The following is a 26,521-nucleotide window of genomic DNA, read 5'->3' on the forward strand; positions in this document are numbered from 1 at the left end:
GCAGAAATGTGGTCTTCAATTTTTTTCCTCATTGTAAAGAAATGGGTAACACTACAACCACTACTTAAAAAAATAGATATTTAATTATTTTTAAATTCAAACAATAACTAATAACTAATTATTAACTAATTATGTGGCTGTAAATCATCTCATAAAGTTAAATTATTTTTAAATATAGAAAGAGGATAATTTTTTTGAAATAAATTAAAAAGGAAACGGAGGACAATCTTTGTGGGACGGATTAGTTGAAATATTACTTTTGTCCGGTAGTTTGAGATTCTTTTTGTTATATTTTCTGCTTCCTCCGCTGTTATAGATTATCGTTTTCTCGATCAACTTATCTTCAGATGCACAAATTATTTGGGGCCTGTTTGGAATGTTACCGTGCCATTGCAATTGAGGGTAATTATATAATTTTTATATGTTCTTCTTATCAACTAATAATTGTTTAGTCTTTTTTGGTCCATTCTTATCTCCATCGCAGTGAAGCAGAAAAACTTTACCTACTCCGAAAAATGGTTCAGAGACTTACATATCGAAAGAGGCACAGTTATGCCACCAAATCCAATCAACATAGGGTTGTCAAAACTCCTGGTGGAATGCTAATTTACCAGACCACCAAGAAGAGAGCCAGTGGTCCTAAATGTCCAATTACTGGGAAGAGAATCCAAGGGATTTCACACTTGAGACCTGCTGAATACAAGAGATCCAGATTGCATAGAAACCGCAAGACTGTGAATCGTGCGTATGGAGGTGTGCTGTCTGGACGTGCCGGAAGGGGGAGAATCATTCGGGCCTTCTTCGTTGAAGAACAAAAAATTGTGAAGAAGGCGTTGAAGATTCAGAAGGCAAAGGAAAATCTAGCCTCAAAGTAGATAGACTGAAGTCTCTGTCAATTCTATTATGATTTCAGATAACTTAGCTTTGATGACGATGAAGATGTGTGAAAAAACATGTTGAAATGCAAGTACCAGATTTCGCAAGCCAATGAACATATCTAAATCGACATCAATAAATAGTTTTGCGTAAATAAAGATAGATGCCCCGAGTAAGTAGCTTCGGTACGGTAATTTTGGTTTTCGATTTCTAAAAATACTATATTATTGATATTTGGCACAAATATCAATAGTTAGCGTCTTTTTACCTCTCGTTATTAGTACTTTAATCGAAATTTCTATGATGGAATCGTTGTATTCACGCTTATGTTAGTATGGTTTGTGTGTTTAGGTACAATGAGGACAAATGACTAGAAATCGAGCAGTTTGGTCAAGTTTTGGAAGCAAGGACCAAGTGTGCACGAGAAGGAGCAAAGAAGGGAGCTGGACGAAACAAGAAACTGAAAAATCCCTCCTAGGGCGCCGCCCCTGGAAAGGAAGCCCAGAAGGCCGAGAAACTGGAAAACTGTAACGACTCATTTGGTCGTTTAGCACTTTTAGGCCTAATATCCCTAAAACACCCTTTTCGTGGTCTAATTTTGGTGTCTATAGCTTGCGATAACGGGTGATTCGGTTATTTAATTGACGAGTAAATTTTAGAACATATGTATTTAATGTGTGTGAATAGTTTATTCATAGAAATATTATTTGCACACATATAAAGTGTAAGTGGGTAAATATGATATTTGACGGAGTGGATAATTTAAAAAAAAAAAAAAATGGTTGAGTAAAAAGATTATTTTGGACAATGATTTTGTTGGGGAGTAATAGGACAAGCCCATAATTAATTATGTGAGTAGGGATTAAACATTGAATTTTAGTGGCAGACTAAATAATTAATTAGTGGATAGAGAATAAGTGGTATGTTAATAATAATAAACCACGTGGGTCCATAGCAATTAACAATCAGTGACAACAAATTGGTGGCATTTTTGTTTTTTTTTATGTATGCTTCACAGCAATCTTATACTCAAATGCTCACTTTTTCCAAAGTATTGACTTTTGGAAAACCCCAAATGCCACTTTTGCATAATGATCCGACTGCACTACATTTTTTTATTTATGCTTCTTAGGAATTTAGTATTATTATTATTATTATTATTAACTATAGTGGGAGACAAGTGAGGAAATTAAGAATCAAGTGGATAAAATTAAGAACTAACATGTCCACGTGGGACCATGACAAGTAAAGCAACCCATGACTATCCTATACAATATCTGGTGGGTGGACACGTTGGGATAATTATGATTAGTATGTAATAAAGTGTATAAGTGGGTGCCATTATATTCAGCACTCTCATTGTGCTTATAGAAAAATGTTTCAAGTACTGTTTCTTTAGATACCAAAACGTGAGATTATAAGTGTACATAGCAATCTTTTAAGTGAGAAATTTGCAATGGAGAAAAAGGGGGTGGACACCACTGCCCACAATAAAAAATTTATTTATGATCTTGTACATAATGAATATTATACCATGAAGTGGGCAGCACATAATGAATATTATACCAAGAAGTGGGCAGCACAAGACTTTTCATGGAATGTTGGTTCTGTTAAATTGAAAAGTCGTGCAACTTAGAAATTTTCCTTTGGGGAAATTAAATAAGTAATGAAGTGTACTGCAATGGCACTGCAATTTGAGGCAGCAACGTGTAGTTCTTCTCAAGAACAAAATACGGGTGTTGGGCACCGCTTTGATCTCGTTGTTCGTTTTACCGTGTATTGGATTCAGGCTCTCTTCACAATGAAGTAAGGTGGAAAAAGAGAAATTATTGGCATATAAGACTTTGTCCGTTCGGAAGCACTTCAGAAGGAAAAAGCTTTGGCGTGAAAGTTCGTGACACCTGCTCAGCATTGAGGTAGGTTACGGTTTACTTTATTTCTAGACTCTGGTTAGCAAAACGTATGTAGATAGTAGTGATTGACGGGGAAAGCATGATAGGTCTTCAGGCATGATGTGGAGGTAAATTTCATCTAGGTTGATAATGTCAGCTGTACGTGGGCTTGTCGCCATTATTGTGATATCGTTATATAAGCTTGTCACTGTATTGTGATTTCATGTACTTGATATAATTTCCTCTCTCTTGTTATCTCACTGGTCATATGGAAGAGGAAGGTTATTACTGAGAAACTGATTATTGAATTACACTTCCTAGTATGAATCTATGGAATCTATGACTGCGGTGATTATTGAGGTTGATTTCATGCGAGGCATGCATCCCCTATTCTATGTGTTATTTAATGTAATTATCACCTAGTTGTATCTTTATCACATACTAGCTCACTCACCTTATGAAAGAAAAGGGTAATATTGATTATTGAGCCACGGACAATATTATGACTTGTACTTGTTTATTGCATATTGCTGATATAGTTGAGACTGATATCATGCATGACATGCTTCCATATTACTTTTATGTTTTCCTAATGGTGAGGAGAGTGATTGAGAGACTCCGAGGTCTTTGCCGGAGATTGAGAGTGACAGAAAGACTCCGAGGTCTTTCCCGGAGATTGAGAGTGATAGAGAGACTCCGAGGTCTTTGTCGGAGATTGAATATGATTGAGAGACTCCGAGGTCTTTGCCGGAGATTGAGAGAAATTGATAGCCTCCGAGGTTTCTGCCGGAGAGCACGAGTGGTACATGGACTTCGCGGGTCCCCCATGGGTCATGACTATGAGGCATTACCATAGCATGTGTGTACGAGAGTGGAGCGTGAGAGGTGACTACTGCATTGCATAACATTTACATAGCACAACATTGCATTGCAAAGCACTTCATTTGAATTGCTATTCATGTCATTGCATGGCACATTCTCTGATTGATTTGATTTGTGAATTATTGAGTTGTTGTTGTAAGTAATTGTTTTAGAGGCTTGATGGACTCGAGGTTTGGAGATTTCCCCCTAGGCTTATAACCCGAGATATTGAAATCCCTTGAGAATTTCGTTACCGCAAGACTTTCATATGTGCTAGAGTTGTGACTGTGGTTGATTACTTATCTGCTTACTTGTTAGTTGCTTCTTGTTTATATGCGTGAACTAGCCATTGTCGGCCTATGATACCTACGAGCCTTGTGTTGTGCTCATACTACTCTTGCTACACTCATTGTGGAGTGTAGAGTTATTTTCAGGTAGTGTTCGGAGTCTCACGACCGTTTCGAGGCATTCGTCAAAGGCGTTTGGGTGAGCTATTTGAGATCTTGCAACCCAGAAACTCTCCTTAGATTTCTGTTGTTCTCTATCCTTAAACAGAAGTCGTATCCAGTTTGAGTCTGTTAGTTACTTCAAATTGTAAACTTCTTAGAAGCTCTTGTATGAGTCTAGACCAGGTTTTGGGAATTTCTTATACTAAAAGTATTTATTCTGCATGTTGTATTTAATTAAGGTTGTTACCTGAAGGGTTCGCCCACCAGGAAGGGTTAGTGTGGGTGCCCGCATGATCCTTGATTTGGGTCGTGACAAAAACCCTCTTGGGGTGCCGCCCCAGGGCGGCGCACCAAGCCATTTTGCGCGACAGTTCTCCCGGTTCGACCGGGATTAGGATTACTTAATTTATTTTTGCCCTAGACTATAAATATACGTTTTATTTAGCTGGAAATGGTGTGCTGGGATATTTGGAAGACTTGTAAGCCACCGTTCTAATTTCTCTCTCTAGGTTTATTTTATTTTTCATCTTTTTCAACCCTAGATTATTCATGAATTCTTGTTGTCATTGAGAATCATGAGTAGCTAAACTTCTTAATTCTAGGGTTGTGGCGAAAGACATGATAGTTGGTCTGGCGACTATTTCTATCAATTAAATTTCCATATTTTGGGTTGCTTATTTATTCTTGATCGTAATTGTTTGATTATCTGGCCAATATTTAGACACTATCTGTGGCGTGTGAATTGAACTAGGGATAGGGAATTTGCATGCGTAATAAGAATAAATAGGGCTTGTTCGATATAATCGTTTAGCTAATGAGGATAGTGAAAGTGCAAGAGGGGGGGTGAATTGTAAAAATTTCGATCTGTTAGTCGACTAGGTTAAACCAGTAGTCGACTGCTTACTCAGTGAATGCTAAAGTAAGGTGCAGAAAATAAATGACACAAAGTATTTTATACTAGTTCAGATTCAATGTGAATCCTAGTCCAGTCCCCTTGGGTTGCAAGGGTGTTCTCTGCAGCTCTTTTATAAAGGTTTGGTACAATGGAGGTTTTGAGTGGAGTTCCTACGTCTACACTCAAATCACTCTTATTCTTTTTGATACAAAGCCTCACACGTTATACTGTAACTCTCCTTTCTTTTTTTGTTACACTATAAATCACTCAGACAAACAATGTTTATGAAAAGTAAAGCAGAGCACTGAGGGAATGAGACTAAGCATGTTTCTTGTGTTTGTGAAGCAGCCCTTTTATAGCGTTTTAGGCTCTTCACGCAAAGAGATCAACCCAAGGGATTTGATCCTTGGAAAAGGAATTAACGATCCTATTTCCAAGAATAAGGCTGGAGCTTTTGCTGCTTTCCTTGTGCTTTGAGGCAGCATTATCAATCATCAAGATTATTACACTTCATGAGATATTCCTTTTAATGTTGGAGATGGCCTTTCCTTCCTTGAAACGATTTGATACTGCTGGAATATTCCTTCTTTAATGTTGCAGTTATCGTTTCCTTTCTTGAACGATTTTGTACTGCTGGAGAGTACTACTGTTAGCCACGTTAGGGCTGGGAAATCTTCACTTGAGTGAGCCCAGCTCGTTGGGGCTGTTTTGTGGGCTCACATATATTCCTTGTGCGATTCAATTACTATACCTGCACAAGTAAAATTGTCATCATAAAAACTTGACACTAACAATCTTCCCCTTTTTTAGGATGACAATTTTAAATAATATGTAGTCAACTTCCCTGTAACGGATGCTCCCCCTGAATGGGTGGAGGCTCCCCCTGACTAGTCGACTAGTCCTTGTAGGCTCCACCTGAACAGTTGACTGTCTAGTTCTCCCCCTTTGGCATCACTCAAAAATAAAGGCAAAGAAATAGCAAACATAGATATAGACTTCTAACATGTATAAGATACCAAACCAATCAGCACAAAAGGACTAAACCAAAGAGCAGCATAAACACAACCAAACATAAGTCCCACAAAAACATTGTTTAAACAGACCAAAAACAACCAAATAAAAAACTATTCTTGGCGGCGGAAGACTGGACGACGAAGAAAATAGGCTAATGTATTCACAATAGCATCCTTCATTTCAGTCAACGGAGTAGTAAGACGTTCAGGCATGGCGCTAACACTGGCTTGAAGATTGGCGGACAGTTTGACCGCTTCCTTTATAACAGCATCCAGTTTAACCCGCAGCTTAAAGACATCAGCACCAGTTTCCTTAGTCGCATCACGAATCTTCTCTACTTGAAACAATGTGGATGCCATTAAGTCTTTGATGGACTCAATTTTTTCATCCATAGAAGAAAGTTTGGCGAGAAGTTCTGCATAGCATTCAGCGGAGGCGATAGAAGGATCTGATTTTCTCCCTTTGGTGGAGGGACCAGGTTGAGATGCCTCATAGACGTCCTTTAGCACCCAAGAATCATTGCTCAAGACATATCCCATGCTACCAAACGCCCTAGAGTTGTAACACTGCTTAACTAGAGTAATGGGATAGTCGACTAAATCGATTTTGTGGACTTCAAGTATGCGGGAGATGAGCATACCGTATGGAAGGCTAGAAGGATTGGAAGCACACTCAATCATGTAATTGATGATGATGGAGGACAAATTGATTTTCTTCTTGGAGAGAAGGCAAAAAGCAAAGATAGCATCACGTTGGGAGATAGTAGAGTAGGACCCAGCACGAGGAACAACAGTAGTCGCAACCATATGAGCAAGCACACGAGCCTCAAAAGAGATGTTGGACGGACCAATTTGAGCAGGAACAGAGGTGGAATTTGAAAGGATTTTCTTAATATCATCAAAAGACACTTCAAGAGATTCAGGCCAGGAATTTTTGGGTAGTTCGGAAAAACCAGAACAGGTGCAACCAAAAATAGAGTCAAGGACAGAGCAATTTAGCACAATGTGGGTACCAAGAACCATTGTTTCGAGTTCATTCGCCTTAGAAGACCGAAGATTTGCATAAAACATACGAACAGGGGTTTCATACACATGAGGAGGGGTTTTGAAAAAGATTTCCCAGCCTTGATAGACAAATAACTGTTTTACCTTACAACACAGAGAAAGCATACGGTCAAGATCAACAATCCTTCCTACCAGAGACGATGGTTTTGTCTTCAAGAGACGAGAAGAGTTCTTGATGATGGTCATCCCAAAAATTTTTGCGAAGATCAAGGGGTTTATCAGTGATGGTTTTGAGTTTCTTGGAGGAGGTGCAGCATGCAGCATCAGCAAAGGCTCGCTTTCCAAGATTGCAAATTTGAACGGAGTCGGAGGCGTCAGAGGAAGAGGAGTCGCCGGAGGTGACGGAGTCATGAGGAGCAGGAGAGAGATTCTTACCAATTGCCTGGAGCCTTGAGCTTTGGCGTGTGGAGAGAAGAGGGATTTTCGCGTTTTTTGCCATTGGAGAGACGAGAGTACAGACGGAAAGGTTGACAGGGAAAGGTAGAGAGGAAGGTGGAAAGGGTTTATGGGGATACGGATGAAAAAAGGAAGAGATTTTATGGGGAAGGTAAAAAGTAAAATATGGGAAGATGGGACGGTCATAATTTGGATGGGGATACAATTTATGGCAAGGATTTGAATAGCCGAAAATCTTGGCACGGATTGTTACAAAAAAGTTAGACAGATTTATCAATAATTCCCAAAGATATTCTTAGCATGCAGAAACGTTCTTCAAGAAGAGGTTTAGTAAAAATATCAGAAAGCTGGTTTTCAGTGTTAACAAAGACTATTTCAAAATCTCCTTGAGCAACATGATTTCTGATAAAATGATGCTTAATATCTATATGCTTGGCCCTAGAATGATGCACAGGATTTTTGGACAGACAGATAGCACTCGAATTATCACAGAAAATTTTTATAGGTTTAAAAAACAAGTCATAATCACTTAGTTGATAAGACATCCAAATTAGTTGTGTGCAACATTGACCAACAGCAATATATTCAGCCTCAGTGGTAGATAGAGAGACTGATCCCTGTTTTTTCCTATTCCAGGAAATAAGAGATTTTCCTAGAAGCTGGCAAGTACCACTGGTACTTTATCTATCATCTTTATCACCTGCAAAGTCTGCATCTGAAAAACCTTCAAGCGTAAAATCGTTGGTGTTAGGATACCATAAACCATAGTTAGTTGTTCCATGAAGGTATCTAATGATACGTTTAACAGCAGTAAGATGAGATTCCTTTGGAGCAGCTTGGAATCTAGCACACCTGCACACACTAAACATAATATCTGGTCAACTAGCAGTTAGGTAAAGCAGCGATCCAATCATAACGCGATACTTAGTTTCATCAACAGGTTTTCCTGTGTCATCCTTATCAAGAGAACAAGTAGGACTCATTGGATTTCCCATAGCTTTTGAGTCAGACATCCCAAATTTTTGAACGAGTTCTTTAGCATACTTTGCTTGACATATAAATATTCCACTATCAGTTTGATGAATTTGTAGTTCCAAGAAGAATTTTAATTCTCCCATCATACTCATTTCGAACTCGCTTTGCATAAGATCAGAAAATTCCTTGCACATAGAAGGGTTAGAGCTTCCAAAAATAATATCATCAACATATATTTGTATAATGAGATTTCCTAAGGAGGATCGTTTAATGAAAAGAGTTGTATCGATCTTTCCTCGGAAAAAGCCGTGACTTACCAAGAAGGAGCTTAAGCGATCATACCATGCCCTAGGGGCTTGTTTAAGACCATATAAAGTTTTACTTAATTTAAAAACGTGATAAGGAAATTTTAAGTTTTCAAAACCTGGCGGTTGTTTGACGTACACTTCTTCTTCAATGAACCCATTTAGAAAAGCACTTTTGACATCCATTTGAAAAAGTTTGAATTTTTTAAAAGAATCATATGCGAGCAAAATTCTAATAGATTCCAACCTGGCAACAGGAGCAAAAGTTTCATCATAGTCAACTCCTTCCTGTTGTGAGTATCCTTGAGCAACAAGTCGGGCTTTGTTTCTAACTACTTCTTCGGCCTCATTTAGCTTGTTCCTGTATACCCATTTTGTTCCAATGATTGAAGCATTCTCAGGTTTGGGAACTAGATTCCACACCTTGTTCTTTTCAAATTGATCAAGTTCCTCTTCCATAGCCTTGACCCCATCTTTTAAGGCATCACTAACTTTTTTTGGTTCATATTGAGAAATAAGAGCCAGATTTACATTATTTTTACTAGATGCTCTAGTTTTCCTCCCTTTATGGATGTCTCCAATAACAAAAGTCAGGTTCGCTTCTCCAATCGTTTGGAACTATTCCAATAGTAACATCAGTCGACTGAGGTGCATCAAAAGTTGACTCACAGCTTGTCTTTTCTTCAGTGGGTCTTGTAACCACTGCAGTAAGTATTTGACTGTCTTCTTCATCTGAAATTTTCCTTTTCTCGGCCAGGTGATTAGTATCATCAAATACAACATGAATAGACTCTTCAATAGATAAAGTACGTTTGTTATAAATTCTATAGGATCTACTAGTAGGAGAATAACCAAGAAATATACCTTCAGCACTTCGAGGATCAAACTTACAAAGATTTTCCTTCCCATTATTGTGAACAAAACACTTACATCCAAAAGGATGAAAGTAGCTAATATTTGGTTTCTTACCCGTCCATAGCTCATACGGAGTTTTCTTGAGAATTGGTCTGATTAGACATCTGTTCAAAATATGACAAGTTGTACTTACCGCTTCAGCCCAAAAGTGATGTGGTAAGCTTGTTTCTATGATCATTGTTCTTGCCATATCTTAAAGGGTTATGTTCTTTCGTTCAACTACACCATTTTGTTGCGGAGATCGAGGTGAGGAGAAATTGTGTGTGTACCCTTGATCATTGCAGAATTCTTCAAAAGCTTTATTTTCGAATTCTCCTCCATGATCACTTCTAATGGAAGTGATGTAATATCCTTTCTCACGCTGAATTTTTCTCACAAAAAAACTTAAAATTCTTTAGAGTATCATCTTTATGAGCAAGAAATATTACCCAGGTAAAACGAGAGAAGTCATCTATTATAACAAATGCGTACCTTTTTCCTCCAATGCTAGCAGTTCTAGTAGGACCAACTAGATCCATATGAAGTAGTTGCAAAGGCTTGGATGTAGACACAATATCTTTCGAACTAAAAGAGCTTCTAGTTTGTTTACCTTTTTGACACGAATCGCATAAATGATCTTTAGTGTAGTTGAGTTTTGGCAATCCTATTACAAGATCATGTCTTTTCAATTAAGCGCATACTGGCATGCCCAAGCTTCTTGTGCCACACCCACGGATCTTCTCCCATTGATGCCAGGCATATATGACCGTTAGGATTTTTGACAGAGTCCAAAGTGTACACATTTTTGTTCCTGCTTCCAGGAAGAATCTTTATCCCAGAGGAGTCTTCTATGACACAACCTGAATTACTAAAGCTTATCTCAAGATTAGAATCACATAGCTGACTTACACTTAACAGGTTATACTTAAGTCCCTTTACCAACCAAACATTTGAAATGTCACAAGAATTAACAAAAGTAATAGTACCAATACCAATTACCGTTCCAGTTGAGTTGTCTCCAAAAGTTACCAATCCTCCATCAAAGTCAGCGACCGATTTGAATAGACTTTTGTCTCATGTCATATGTCTTGAACACGCACTATCTAGATACCATTTTCCCTTTTTCCTTTTCTTGTGGTGTTCCTGCTAAACAGAATTTTTACTCTTGTTTAGGTACCCAAGAGTTCTTGGGTCCTTGATGATTAGTTTCAAAACATTTATTTTTCTTGGGTTTCCATACCCAACCAGGTGCAGTCGAAAAACGAAATCTATAGTTATGATAGTTATGGCCGTGTTTTCCACAACAAAAACATGTTTGAAAAGATTTTCCTTCTACTTTACAGGGATCGGTTGATCTATGTATTCCAGACTTCCTTTCAGTCGACTTAGAGGTTCTAGTTGACTTATCACTGTTTAAGGAAACAGTTTTCTTTCCTTCAAAATTATTAGTCATTTGTAAGACCTTTTTCCCAGTGGACTTATTTGTATAAGTTGACTGGTTTGACTTGACATAGTTATGGTTGGAAGGTTTCAGTAAAATGTTTATTTTATATTGTAAATTGTAAACTTCATTTTGAATCGAATCTTTTTCTTTTTCGCAAATTTCTAACCTTGATTCCCATTCCTTTTTCTCTCTCTTCAGTTTTCTATATTCATCAAACATATTATTCAGGTCTATAAGAGTTTGATCTAATAATTCTTAAGTTTCCTCACATTTAGAGCAGGGATGGGAACTTACCTTACTGCTTCCTTCGAGAGCCATGAAACACAGATTTTCAATTTCTTCAGATTCTTCATCTGAAATTTCATCTTCACTCCAACTGCTGAAGGCCCTTTGTTTTTGATAACTTCTAGTTGGTTTCTTTCTTGTCTCAGGACATTCAGATGCAATATGGACATATTTTCCACATTCATAACACTTTCCATCATTCTTTTGCTGTCCAGTGGAAGTCTTACCTTTTCTAAAGTTTGAGCTTCCTTTTCTGTTATTTCTTGATCTTCTCATGACTTCTATCACATGCCTAGAAATCATATCCACTTCTTCTTCTTTAAAGTCATCATCAGATTCTTCAACTTGAGCCTTGAAGGCGACCACTTTCTTCTTTCATCCTTCTGATATCTTTGTATGTGATTCTTTTCAAATGCTATTAGATTTCCTCTTAATTCATCATAGGTGAACTTATCCAGATTTCCATCTTCAAGAACAATTGCTTTGGTTTCCCAAGTCTTTGGCTGACTTCTAACAAGCTTTCTAACTTGTTGAGAGTTGGTATAAGTTACTCCAAGGGATTTGAGTTCTCCAATGATCTTGCTAAATCTTGTGAACACTGATTCGATGTTCTCATCATCTTTCATCATAAAGGCTTCATAATCGTGTCTTAGAGCATCAATTTTCGTTTCTCTTACTTTTGATGTTCCTTCATAAGTCACCTCAAGTTTATCCCACATTTCTTTGGCAGTGTCACAGTTTGAAATTTTTGCATACTCTTCTCCACTTACTGCACAGTAGAGCAAAGCTATTGCCCTAGCATTTATTTGCAGTGTCTCTTGTTGTTCTTTGGTAATGTCATGTGACTCTAGATCAATTGTTGAAGTTTATGCGTCTTCCTTGTTTTCAGTGTCAGCTCTTGGAATAGGTTTAGGTCCTTTCTTAATTACAACCCAGGCTTGATAATCAGTTGACTGCACAAAGATTTTAAATCTTTCCTTCCAATGGCAATAGTGTTCACCATTAAAGTATGGTGGTCTTGTTGTGGAGTGTTCATCTTGCAATATTGCTCCAGGAATTTGATATCCAGCCATTTGATCTTTTGTCACGTGCGGTTAAGCAACTGAAAGTGAGACCTTGCTCTGATACCAATTGAAAGTGCAAGAGGGGGGGGGGGGGGGGTGAATTGTAAAAAATTTCAATCTGTTAGTCGACTAGGTTAAACCAGTAGTCGACTGCTTACTCAGTGAATGCTAAAGTAAGGTGCAGAAAATAAATGACACAAAGTATTTTATACTAGTTCAGATTCAATGTGAATCCTAGTCCAGTCCCCTTGGGCTGCAAGGGTGTTCTCTGCAGCTCTTTTATAAAGGTTTGGTACAATGGAGGTTTTGAGTGGAGTTCCTACGTCTACACTCAAATCACTCTTATTCTTTTTGATACAAAGCCTCACACGTTATACTGTAACTCTCCTTTCTTTTTTTGTTACACTATAAATCACTCAGACAAACAATGTTTGAAAAGTAAAGCAGAGCACCGAGGGAATGAGACTAAGCATGTTTCTTGTGTTTGTGAAGCAGCCCTTTTATAGCATTTTAGGCTCTTCACGCAGAGAGATCAACCCAAGGGATTTGATCCTTGGAAACGGAACTAACGATCCTATTTCCAAGAATAAGGCTGGAGCTTTTGCTGCTTTCCTTGTGCGTTGAGGCAGCATTATCAATCATCAAGATTATTACACTTCATGAGATATTCCTTTTAATGTTGGAGATGGCCTTTCCTTCCTTGAAACGATTTGATACTGCTGGAATATTCCTTCTTTAATGTTGCAGATATCGTTTCCTTTCTTGAACGATTTTGTACAGCTGGAGAGTACTACTGTTAGCCACGTTAGGGCTGGGAAGTCTTCACTTGAGTGAGCCCAGCTCGTTGGGGCTGTTTTGTGGGCTCCCATCTTGTTGGGGCTGTATTGTGGGCTCACATATATTCCTTGTGCGATTCAATTACTATACCTGCACAAGTAAAATTGTCATCGTAAAAACTTGACACTAACAGGAATATACCCTTTAGCCTTGCTTAGTTGAATACGGAACAGTAAATGCGTTCTTGTTACCTTTGACGACCATAGGGATATAGGCGCTATAGTAGCATCTACAGGCTTGTGAGCAACTCGGAAGATACTCATAAAGTTATAATTAACCCGTCAACTAGTAACCCAGGAAATAAGATAGGTGGAATTGTCTGAAGATAAACTGCATTGTCGAAAGTCATGACCCTAGAACGTTTTCTCATCTGATAAATCTTACAGTCTTTGTCAAAATACTCTCAATCACAAAAACACTCATCACAAATTATTTACTTTTCAGTTTTAGTTTAGTCACAACAAACACCTCCTTGAATAGTTTTATTCGAATTTGAATTAGTTTGACAGTAGAATCTAAGTCCCTGTGGGTACGATATCTGGACTTTAAATCCTATATTACTTGTACGACCACGTATATTTGCGTGTGCGTTTGAGAGAAACAATCATTATCATACCAAATTAATTCGAGATAATTCGGTATTTTTAAGTTCAATTTTGATATTTTGCGGTATGGTAATTCAGTTATCATAGTTTGTTCGACTTCAACTTACATATACTCATATCGTAGAGAATTATAACTTTGCCTATTCACAATTCATGGAATGTCTCAATTATATCATGCTAACATCTCACACATGTAAAAAGGGTGAAAATGATTTTCACCCCCTAACTTTACTTTAAAAAACAAATTCCCCCCTTGTCATGCCCTATTTTTAACGGGTTAAAACTAGTTCACAACTTATGACTATGTTTCCTCTGGTTTTGTAAATTTCAGAGTCGCCACCTAATTTTAGGAAATATTAGGAAACCATTTGTGAAATGTAAACTCCATTTTTTAGTCTTTGAAACCTGTGAGATTCTAGGTAAGGGTTTTATTTACCCCGAGGGGAAGGTATTATGCATCCCTCAGAGCCTATCCGAGGATAGTCTTTAAACTTAGTTAATTATCACTAGAGGGGGATTATTTATTTATTTATTATCACCTATTTGAAGAATAGCGGAAAAGAAACTACTCTCAAGACTATTTGAAATAAAAAAAGAAGGTTTTTTAATGTAATTGTAACTATGTGGGTAAATGCATATATATAAAGGAAGTAGTTAATGCTAATGTATGCATGAGGAAAATATGTGATATTTATTTTATAACGTGTATAATGTAGAATAAGGAGATGTATACTTTTATAAAAAATAATCTACATATGTGATAGTATATCCTAAGTGAATACTTAAAAAATAGTTATGATAACACGATAATACTATATGTGTACATGAAATGAAAATACGACTAAGGGAATTAATAAAAAATAAGATATGCGCGTATGAAAATAATATGTTGGTACACCCATAATAAAGGAAAGCAATTAAGACAAGATGTAAAATTTACATGTATTAGGAATGTATATTGTTTACAAAAGAGTACATGTATATTTTTTGAAGATTAGGTATAAATATGGCTATTGTATATAAGGACAGTATATATAATGTAGAGTATGAAAATGTATATTTTTTATGAGAAAATAATATATACATGAAATATATTTATCGTATGTAAAAAAAAAAAAAAAAAATATATATATATATATATAGTATAAAAGATATACTTTTAGAAATAGCCATGAAAAAATATAATAATATGTATAAGTACCGTGATATAGATATGAAAAGATTGATTGAAAAAATAAGATAGTATATGTGTATTAAAATAAGTGCGTATCTTATCATTCTTGAAAATACTTAAACCACTATACTTGGGTCCTAATATGGTTTCTTTGTATTAAACTTGCGAAAATAAAACCTGCTCGACATTAGTGCAAAAAGAACAAATTCTGAAAATATGTTCTGGGTCACTAAAGTTTTTATTTTTTTTATTTTTTTTTCTCTCCAAAACTGGTGTTTTTATCATTTCTAAAAAAATCCATGTGTAGGCCTTTGCATAGAATATGCCTAGCTCTTGCTAGAAACACTTGAAAAAAAAAAACGTTGTTAGCAAATTCTTTATTTCGAAAGAAGTCTCCAGTTTCACCTTTTAGAAAAATCCAATTTCTTACATCCTGAAAAAAAAAGGTTGACATCATTTATGTGACTACTCTAATACTCCTAATCCGAATAAATACACTAAGTTCAATATCTTAAAAAAGAGCGTAGAGAAGATAATGACTAAACTTACTAATATACTTAAGTCAAGTTACGCGTTCAAAACAAAACTACAAAGAATACAAATTCACAAGAGTGTTAGTCAAATAATATAAATAGCATGTATCAAACAATATGGAGGCTTGAAATTTTGAATAAGGAAGAAGGACGGAGACTCGAGACATGGACGAGGTGGGACTGCTAGACACGAGCAAATAAATCTGCTGCTGGCCGCTCTCTGATATGGGCAAAATCCAGAGTTTCCATAACTCCAAATGCTCCCAAGTGTACATGTAAATGGAAGGAACACAATAGAAAAATATAAAGATACTAATATTCATGGCTAGAGATGAAGTCATGTTAAACGAAGGTAATCATCAAGACAATACAAGTATTAATTCTAAAAGAAGTAACATTCCACTCCTAACATCACATTGCAATACTTTGAAATGTGCTTCTGATATAACGTGTTCATGACCAGCAACAAAACAACTCGAGGACCAAACAGATTATTTCCATTAAAATTATTGCAGGTCCCAATCGATTCAACAGTTAGATTATTGCTAAAGAGATGTAATTAAGATCAGCCACATACCAATATGTTCTATAACTACGCATAGCACTAATAATTAAACTAGAGCAGCCGAGGCGAGACTTCTACAGCGTGAACAGAGAGTACTCTTCCATTTTTTTTAAAAGTACATTTCTATTTTTTATTTAATTAATACTCTTGAAGAATGAAAACAGTAGGCTAATTTTAACAAATAGGAATGCAATAATTAATCGTTGAATGCAATGTGTCATGATAAATAAATTAAACTAACAAAGCCTAACTACTCCCAGAAACTTGATTAATCTATAGAGAGATTTCCAATGGTAGAAGTACTCCAATACGCTCTTTAAAGAGGTATTCAACACATAAGCGTATACAACAAACAAGATAAACAACATCCCTTCGACTAGTTAGCACGAAAAGAGACAGAAGAAACAGAACCCTAACATTGTATCCAAAATATGACATAAGGCAACTTTCAATCCAATTTATACATTCTGCAACCATGTTTTCTAAAAGAAGATGTGAACCAGACAAGTATTCTCTAATCCATTCCAACAAGCAGTAAAGAAGTTGAAGAAGTTCAGACTTTTCATTCAATATCAACAAACATAGCATGCTAGACCAGTCTCATTTTTAGTAATAGAAAGTTGAACTCTTAGGGTCCTTTAGATCTTATCCCAAATCACCTATTTTCAAGATTTTTAGTAAAGAAAAGCATACAACAAACTAGGGCCAATAACCTAGCGTGACTAATCAATTCTTGATGTAACTTAATGGTTTTAAGCATCTGCCCAGGGGTTCATACATATGGTATTAGACAAGCATAATTCACTTTTAGGAAGAAGCCATCATTTACATAGAGACTTTTTTTTTTTTTATGAAGGCAGCAGCTCACGCAGCAGTTATTTCCCTAAATGATACACGTGCCAACCCTTTCAAAGTACATCAGTTCTCAAGCTCAAATTGCAACCAAGCCGCGGCCATATAACAGCAGGCTTAGAGATTTAAAGATGGCAGCAATTCAGCCATATAAACACAGCTGTGCGTGGCCCCAAAATGCAGCCGTTCATGGCTCAAAACACAGCAGCAGAATGGTAGAAAATGCAACAATGTTTAGGCCCAAAATTCAGCAGCGAATTGCCAAAAAACGCAGCTGTAAAATGGCCTAAAACGCAGCAGTAAATGGCATGAAATGCAGCAGCAACTGACTCAAAAAACAGTAGTTGTCTTAGTAAAAAAAAAGTAGCTTTTTTTATATCAAAACAGCAAACTTTCTAACCAAAAAAAACAGTAGTTGTCTTAGTAAAAAAGGGTAGCTTTTCTATATCAAAAACAGCAACTTTCTAACCCAAAAAAAACAGTAGTTGTCTTAGTAAAAAAGTAGCTTTCTTTTTATATATACATATATATCAAAACAGCAACTTTCTAACCCAAAAAACAGTAGTTGTCTTAGTAAAAAAAAAAACAGTTGCTTTTTAATCAGAACGATAGCTAAACACATTAACATTCCAAAAATATATATTTTGAGCTAATCCCATAACACTACAGAACAGGGGAAACCTTTAGAACCTTTTAACCTGTCATTGACTTAAAAGATTTTAGTTACCATAATACCAATCAGTTTACACAGGATGACATGCTCATTACTACACTTCAAGTTGTTAATGATTCTCAAAAGGTCATTTTTCTTCACTAAGGCATAACTAGGCTTAAATTAAACATAGCAATTTGTAGTGGGAAAAGGTTTATCTCTTTACACTTTGAATACATTTACACACACCTGATTTAAACTCAGCACAGTTAACTCCTTAAGACATTGTCGTCAAATGCTTCAGAAAAAAAACTTAGTTTTAACTTCAAAGGATATTTCCCCCCTCCCAATCACAAGTTTACATACAGATCCTAAAAGACTTATTCCTTTTATCTTTTTCCCAAAAATAAAAGAAATAGTTTACTCATTTGAAGACAACAACTGAAAACAGTTTAGGTTTTAACACCTAGGTCTCATTCACACATAAACACAGAACTTATTTGTATAGCAAGGTCCTATTCCAGGGCAACAATTTCCCCAAGCAGTAGGACAGGGTCCAAACACAAGACAATACTAATCAAGTTTTAAAGCCATACATATGCATATTAAGACTTGCAAGACATACAAACACCTTGAAAGACTATCCCAGAATTATTGAAGCCTATTGTAGCATCTGATAACCTTGACTCAACTTAATTTGAATCTAACTCATGTTTTTAGCCTAAATCAGAGATTACATGAAAGAAGACTGTCCAAGGTTTTCAAAACGTATTTCAAGCTCTAATTCGAAAAATACTCTAAAAGTCTTAAGATGCCTAAAAAAAAAAGATTTTCAGATTACCAAAGAGAAACTGGGAATGAGACTTGATTATTTCATGCTTAGTTTAGGTGAGAGTAAGATGATGCTCCGATATGCCCATTCAAACATTTAAAAGAAACAGGTAAGGGACACATATAAGTGGCAGAATAACAACTAAAAGGAAGAAGAAAGGATCAAACTTTCAATTGCCTTACTTATTCTATCTGGGAGAACTCAAACCAAACAGGGCTCATGATCTTATAAAAAAAAAGAAAGAAGGAGACACAAAGGGAACTGTGGGGAAAGGGATCTGTTTTGAGTATTCTAGAAGTAAAAGGGGGCATATACATGATGAACACCATAAAGTGTTCATCCTATAACACTAGGTGATCATATGAACATTCCCCTTATCCCTTACTCTTGTCTACACTAAAAGATAAACCAACAAAGAAAACAAATACTTAACATAAACATCCGGCACACAGATTTAAGCTAGCGTTAACTCAACTACACAATTAGATTAATGGAGGATAAAACCTAAGGTTGTCCTATCCTCAAAAAGGGGGTTCAAACATGAAAATTATTTTAACAAACAAACTATGCTTAGCTGGAGCCTGAACTACATAAATATGTCGACAGTTACATGTTTGAGATGTAAAAGTCAACTACTTCCCTAGAACAAGGACCTATCTCCAGTTCAAGTTTGTCTCTTGATCTTATTATGCCAAGTATGCATGAGAAGAAAAAGAAAAAAACTAAAACTAATACATAAACACAGTTATGAATACAATTATTCCTCAACAAAAACTTCAGTACATTTCAGGCAGAAGACATTACTTTTTATTATTTATAGGGAAGGAAAATAGTAAAGAGAAATCTCTCATGCTCATAATAAAAAATAAAAAAAAGTCAGCAACCTTATAATGCATACATGAAGTAAAACCAAATAAAGACTGAAACTGATGCATACTAGCAATCAATCAAACATTTTTATGCCAACTTAATCGCACCCTAATCTCAAGTAATCATTATATATATAAAAGAAAGGTGGAACCAACTCATATCAACAGCTAATCAGATCAGTTTTTTTTAGATCAATCATAGGGCTTTACTAGTCTCCAAAAATCAAAAGCTTTGAACTGGACCTTACCCTACCTGATTTATTTAACTAGAAATTAGAAACTAGAACCAGGTCACAAAATACACAATAATCACATAGTTTATACCAAGACAAGATTAAAATGATAGGAATTAATGAAAAGGACTAAAATCGCACATGGAGCCTGCAAGCTTTCAGAGATGGAGTGTGAGAAAAGAGATTTCGTGGGATGTTGCTGTGGTGGTGGTGACGGGGAGTGGGGTGGCAGGTTAACGTTGAAAGGGATAGGAGAGAGGAACGTTAGGGTCTGTTAGGTTAGAGATGAAATGGGACTGATGTTGGGACTTGGCTGGTTGGGGATTTGGGCTGAACGGGTGGAGGGGGATTTGGATTTAATTGGGCTTCAGATTTTGGGTAAGGGGAGAACAGAGTTGGCCCAATATTATGTAGGTAAATGATTTAATTTCTCATCCCTTTTACTTTAATCAATTAATTAAAATATGCTTCTTTGTCCTAATTAATTCCCAAAAATGTACACCTATATAAATTGCAAGTGTGAGTATTTAATATACGTATTTAGTTTTAAAAATAGAATAAACCATGATTAATATAGTAATAAATAGGATTAAAGGAAAAATGCCATATAGAATCACCAATGCTATTTTTGAGTGGTTTAATTGTAAAGAATGATGTTTAGTAATTTTTTTTTTTAATTACAAATATGATCGTTTGGTAAATTTTAAGAAACAAATAAAAAATATTCTTAACTTTAGAGAAATATATCTCGAAAAATAGCGTAATAATTAATGAAAATATTCCAAGCTCATTCTGGCGAAATTTCAGGACTGAGAAGCATAGTGAAATTAATTAAACGAAAAATGAGGGCCAAAATTGGGTGTCAACACCCCTCACCTATCAATAATAGGCATTCTCCCCCCTTATTTTATGTAATGTCTATTTTACCCTTGACATTTTCAATTCTCCATCTATATGATACATTTTTATATTATATATATAAAAAAAATTAACCTAGGTATTTATAAAATTTTATTTAAATTCATATTATAAGTAAAATAATTTTTGTATGATTTTATCACAAAATCTAATGTTATTTTTTATGATCGATATTTTAATAAATATATATATATATATACACACACACACTCGCATATTACCTATTATTTTTACATATATATGTATATGTATATGTATATTTAAGTTTAACTTGTCTGTTATTCTGTATTGTCAATATATAAACGAGTTTTGGTTGTCATTAATGGAATATTTTAAATTATAATTTAAAGTTCATTTATAATATTAATAGATAATCTTTTAGGAATTTGTTATAGAATATACCTCTATTTTTATTAATTACTTTGTATTACCTGCATTGGAAGATATTTATAAAGTTATTATTATCTATTATTTTTACTTGTATAAATAGATATTAGAGTTTTGATTATTATTAATAAAAAAAATCTTTTTCTTCTCATTTATTTCATCATAGAACGGCATTAAGTTATATACTCAACTACTATTTCTCACTTTTCTTTTTCCGTCTTGAAAGTAATATTTATTTTTTAGAGGAAATTTTCATAGATTAAAGAGATAAAAAAATATCATGATTTTAAAGAAGTAAAAGTAAAAAAAGATAAGTTGATAATGTAAGAGTAAAATAGGAATTTAAAAAAATCAATTAGGATAAAGTGGGGAGAATGACTATTGTTCAAAGTTGAGGGGGGAGTTTGATTTTTAAAGCAAAGTTGGGGGTGAAATGTAAAAATATTCAAAAGAAAGTACAAATAATCCCCTTCGTAAATCAATTACACAAAAAAGACATTTCAATCAAAGAAAAGTAATCAAAATTTCAACTTCTAAACAATTAGTCTTATGCTAATATTAGTTTATATATTTGTCAGTATTATAATACTAATATATATGAATTGTATATGTAACTATATACTTCGATATGGTATTCGGTATTTATTTATTTTATATAAATATCAAATATCAAATCAAACTTTTTAAAAATGCATGTCAAATACCATATCAAATAGCATAATACAAAAATTACAATATAAAAAAATTCGATTTTGATACGGTAATCGATAATAGTATATATGGTTTTGAAAACTCCTTATTGAAACTATTGCCTCCTCACTGAAGAAGGTTGTTTCCTCTTTCCAGTTCAATGATACTTTAATGCATGATAACTCAACTTTACTTTAAAAAAAAAAAAAAAAAACTAATAATTGTTTTGCCAACATGTAATTGACGTGTAATGGAGGGGAATAACTAGATTTTTAGTCCTCAAAGAGGGTTGAGCAAGTTTATTACTTATACTAGATGATGAAAGCCCGTCCTAGCATGGGCCCAACACAAAATATAGTAACACATTTTTTTCTTTTAGACTGTCTAAAAAAGAATGATATACTTTTATGTTTAAAAACCACTTAACTTGAAACTTTCCCTTTTATCCTTAATAAAATGATTTACACTCACACAAATATCTACGACTTATGAAAACCTGTACTATCTATGACTTATGAAAACAGGATACACAAGAACGAAAAATCATAACCATGATATATGATTACTAGGTGTTATATACATACAGTAAGAATAACTAAGCAAACACAAACACATAAAGGACACACATACAGTAACTATAACTAAGCAAACACATAAAGGACATACATTAATCCTAAAGACACAACCTAGTCACATTTTTTTGTTAAGGATATTTGATTTTCTCAACTGAAGTGAAAAATTAGGGATACAAAAACAAAAGAGGGCTTGTTACAATTGGGTTGTTTTTGGGCTTAAATTTAATGGATCTGGACTATTTTAATTTTTTTGAGTAATGTATTAAATTTCGGTAGGCGTTCAGTTCTTCGGTTCAGTTTTATCAAACTTCGGTTCGACTATTTCGGTTTCGATTTTTTGAAGGTGGACACTGAGTACCAAATCAAACTAGTTCGGTTCGGTTATTTCGGTTTCGTTTTTTTGAAATTCGGTTCAGTTCGGTTCGGTCCGGTTTTTCGATTTTCGATATTTATGCCCAGCCCTAGTTCGAACCTGAAACTAATGAATTTTTAGCGAAGGACAAAAATTAAAGACCACCAATTTGAGGGGAAAAAAATTAAAGACTAGTGCCTTTGAAGGGCAGTCGGCAAATAACCCTGTTGAGAATCTGCTTTTGATTGGTTGCACTCAATAGTCAATCAATTAGTTTTTCTACTTTCTATCCCACGCTTCAACTATTTATTTATATAATGTGTGAAGTCTAATTAATGAAAAATTCCTATAAATTAATTCTAAAAAAGCGGTTATTCACACCGGGAATAAAAGCAGTTTAAAATTTTATTGTTTGCGCGGATTGCCCTTCAAACGCGCTAGTCATTAATTTTGGCCCCCATATTGCTTCTTTAATTTTTTTCCCTTCGCTTAAAAACGTTGGAGTTTCAAACCTTCCTTAAGGCCAAAAAAAAATTTGTTGGAATTTATAAACCCGTGTCGTAAGGCCTAACGTTAGGCCTTAAGTCAGAGGTTTGCCTTAAGGCTTAATTTTAGGTAAAAGTTTTCTTTAAGCTCTAAGTTAGAGTTGAAATTATGTCTTACAATTCCTGATTTCGAAGCCAAGACATCCGAATGTTAAGCAAAAGGCAAATACCAATTTGAGGAACAAACATAGGAACAAACATTAAAGACCACACCAAAAGAAGGACAATCCGCGAAAAATAATGACTTAACCCCACCTTAGTGGGCTAGCGCTTAGGCCCACTCATTCCTTATTTTCCGTATTAGTACCTCTTTTTACAGTTCTGTAAGATTCTGGAAATCTTCTCACAGAAGTTACCCCTCTTCACCGGAGAAAAAAGAAAAGAAGAAAAACCTTCTTTCTCCAATATTCTACTCCTTCCATTTGCAGTTAAGTTTTCAGATGTAGAATTAATATAAACTGCTTTTAAAAGTTCCTACGGTTACGTTTAATCTAACTTAGAGATTCACAATTTTAAAAAGAAAAGACTAATAGAAGTTAAATTAGCTCAGTAGAATTAAATATACGTAACATTTCGTGTACGTGGGGTAGTCAATGCATTATATTTAATGCTATACTCTCTCTGTTTTAATTTGGTTAAACCTATTTTTTTTAATTCATACCGAAATGAATTACTTCTTTCCTAAGTTGGAAACAAATTCACTTTGTGAATGATTTATAGCCACATAAATTTTTAAGATTTATTTTGAACCACAAATTTCAAAAGTCTTCCTTTTTTCTTAAATATCATGCCCAGTCAAATGAGTTCATATAAATTTTAACGGAGGGAGTATATCTTAGCAATATTAAAATCCGTGTCACGTGAGCAATGGAGAAATAAGTACTCCTGTGATAGAATGTAAAACGTATTTTAGATAAAACATACTCCTATATGGGTTAAAGGATGTAGAATATATTTTTGATTGAGTATATCTGTATAGTAAACCCCACGTTGTGGGATTTTACCGGGTTGTTGTTGTTGTTTGTTATATCTGTATAGTAATACGAGTTAATAATGTAATTTTGGTTCCATATACTGCAACCATAAGACTTAGAGACAAGTATTTACTTTCTGTTTGATTTCATTGCAAGCTCCTTGATTTCTCCATTTCTTTTTTAAAAAAAATGGGATTAGTGAAGAGAATGTTGATTAGTGTACCGGCTTGACTACATGCAATTGGCGATCGTTTCACTACTGTGTAAATGTTATATGATGGTGATGCAAGTGCAACTATGTAAGTTTAATAGCCCTCGGGTGTGTTTGGTATGAAGGAAAATATTTTACACTGAAAATGCTTTCTTGGAATATGCTTTCCAAGAAAGTAAGTGTGTTTTTTACTTATTTTCAAGTAAAAAGTACATCCTAAAATATTTATATATAATTTAGACAAATACTATGAGAAGTGAGGGGTAGGGGTAGGGGTGTCGGATGCTGGTATGGGGGCTACGGGGGTGAGGGTGAAGATGTTGGAGGGTGGAAAGGAAACCGTTAATATGGAATGACATTTGTAGAACTTGCTTTCCCTATTTCCACTAGGAAAGTTTAAAAAATTATTTTCCTAGAGAAGATATTTTTTAAATTTTTTGACTAACCGATCATAGGAAAATTGAACACACCCTACATCTGCACGAAGTTCAATTTGAAAGGAATACCAAATCTCCTACGACAATGTAAGACCTATCTTAGTTGTAGTAACCACAATTTGAATTCAAATTATAGATTATATAGTTGCTGCAATTGTATATATCCGCAAGCCGTAATTTATCTTTGAAAGGGTTGAGATTAAAGGGACTCAAACAAAGTCCCATTGCAGAACCCAACTTGTGCCTTCTGTGTTTTAGCTCTGTTTCTTCACTGTGTTTGTGCTTTGATATGTGATTTGCCTGAGAATTTTGGAACAAAACTTGCAGCAGTAATCAGTCAACCAAAATGACGACTACCTGTGACCCCAAATTGAGCATGAAGCTTTTGATCGACACCAAGGCCCGTAGAGTCCTATTTGCCGAGGCTGAAAAGGATTGTGTTGATTTCCTATTTCACATTCTCTCAGTGCCTGTGGGCACTGTCATTAGGCTTCTCAAGGAGAAAGGAATGAGCGGATGCTTGCCTAAACTCTACGAAAGCGTTGAAAATCTGAATGACACTTATATCCAATCGAAAGAATGCAAGGATATCCTTTTAAAACCGAAGTCTTCACTTGGGACAATCTCTTCAGTTCCTTTTCTATTTCTTAATAACGTCCCAGTCCCGACTCAAAAGACCTTTTATGGATGTAGCTACGCTTCTTCCCACACAAAAGTGTCTGATGATCCTAGTGCTATCTGTCCAGATTGTGGGAGAAATACGTTGTCAAGAAAGTTGTCGTATTTTGCTCCACAGGGAGTGAAGGAACCTGTGGCAGCTACAAAGGGTTTTGTGAAGGAGGTAGTGACATACATGGTGATGGATGACTTGGAGGTTAAGCCTATGTCCGCCATTTCTAGCATTGCCCTTCTCAACAAGTTTAATGTCAAGGATGTTGGTGTGCTGCAGGAGCAAGTAGTAAGTTTTGGAATGGAAGAGGTATTTAAAGAATTTTTATACTATTAATGTATTTAAATATGTTGTACTTGTACAATGTGTTTCAGGTTTCTAATCTCTAACCTAGTTGTCTTTTAGGTGACCTAATAGGCTAATAGTGTTAAAATTTGTTTATGTATTTGAAATAAACTCAATAAACTATGCTAGCGACTTGTCATACTTCTTGTTGTTTGGGTAAATATTCCTACATAATAAACTCCTGCTACTATCATTTTGCAGGCGCTGGAGTTGCTGAAGGCATCTTTCGAGTCGAAAACAGTTCTGACGAATGTTTTCATGAGCCATATAAAAGTGGAGATATAGTAGTTACTCACTAGACACAGGGGAGTTGGAATTTTCAGTTTATTAATTGCAATATGAGTGGTTTTTCTTTTGTTTCATTCTCGCTTGAGCTGATCCTGATTTTTAGGTTCATCTACCGTTAATGTGATTAAGTCGTACAGTTGTCTAGCTTGGTTTTCGAGGCCTAAATATCCTTTTACAAGGTGCAGAATATTTTCTGTTCTCTCACAAATCTGAAGCCGTTCATATTTTGATGTATTTATAGGCAATTAATTTGGATTTAGGTTAACGGTTAGTTAATAGGCTAATAGCTTAATTACCACCACTTAAGTGGACTAGGCCAGTAGGCAATTGCTCTGCTACGACTAAAATTGTACAAGAAGATACATATCCCAACTCTTTACTATTAGTTGGGGTGTTAGTGTAAAGATATAATCTATCTAAAATATATTCTACATCATTTGCTGCTTAACCCTTGTCAATATGCATATGGGAATATGTTTTATCTAAGACAAGTTCAGAGTTACATTCTTTGATGGGAGAAACGCTTCTTCATCAATGTTAAGATGATTTTATAAATTCATTGG

The 26,521-nt window shown here is 35.1% G+C and overlaps 2 protein-coding genes across 2 annotated transcripts; both read left to right on the forward strand.

Annotated features, from left to right (window-relative positions):
- The first annotated feature begins 267 nt into the window (after positions 1 to 267).
- On the forward strand, positions 268 to 1,586 carry LOC132624944 (large ribosomal subunit protein eL34-like). Its single transcript, XM_060339737.1, has 2 exons — positions 268 to 1,048; positions 1,228 to 1,586. Exon 1 carries the CDS (start codon positions 516 to 518, stop codon positions 873 to 875), a length of 360 nt encoding a protein of 119 aa, XP_060195720.1. The 5' UTR covers positions 268 to 515; the 3' UTR covers positions 876 to 1,048; positions 1,228 to 1,586.
- Positions 1,587 to 24,774: 23,188 nt separating this feature from the next.
- LOC132625032 (uncharacterized) lies at positions 24,775 to 26,137 on the forward strand. The gene is made up of 2 exons (XM_060339831.1): positions 24,775 to 25,634; positions 25,872 to 26,137. Exons 1-2 carry the CDS (start codon positions 25,002 to 25,004, stop codon positions 25,953 to 25,955), a joined length of 717 nt encoding a protein of 238 aa, XP_060195814.1. The 5' UTR covers positions 24,775 to 25,001; the 3' UTR covers positions 25,956 to 26,137.
- The last annotated feature ends 384 nt before the right edge of the window (positions 26,138 to 26,521 follow it).

This window comes from Lycium barbarum, chromosome 1, assembly GCF_019175385.1.
Source record: "Lycium barbarum isolate Lr01 chromosome 1, ASM1917538v2, whole genome shotgun sequence".
NCBI lineage: Eukaryota > Viridiplantae > Streptophyta > Magnoliopsida > Solanales > Solanaceae > Lycium > Lycium barbarum.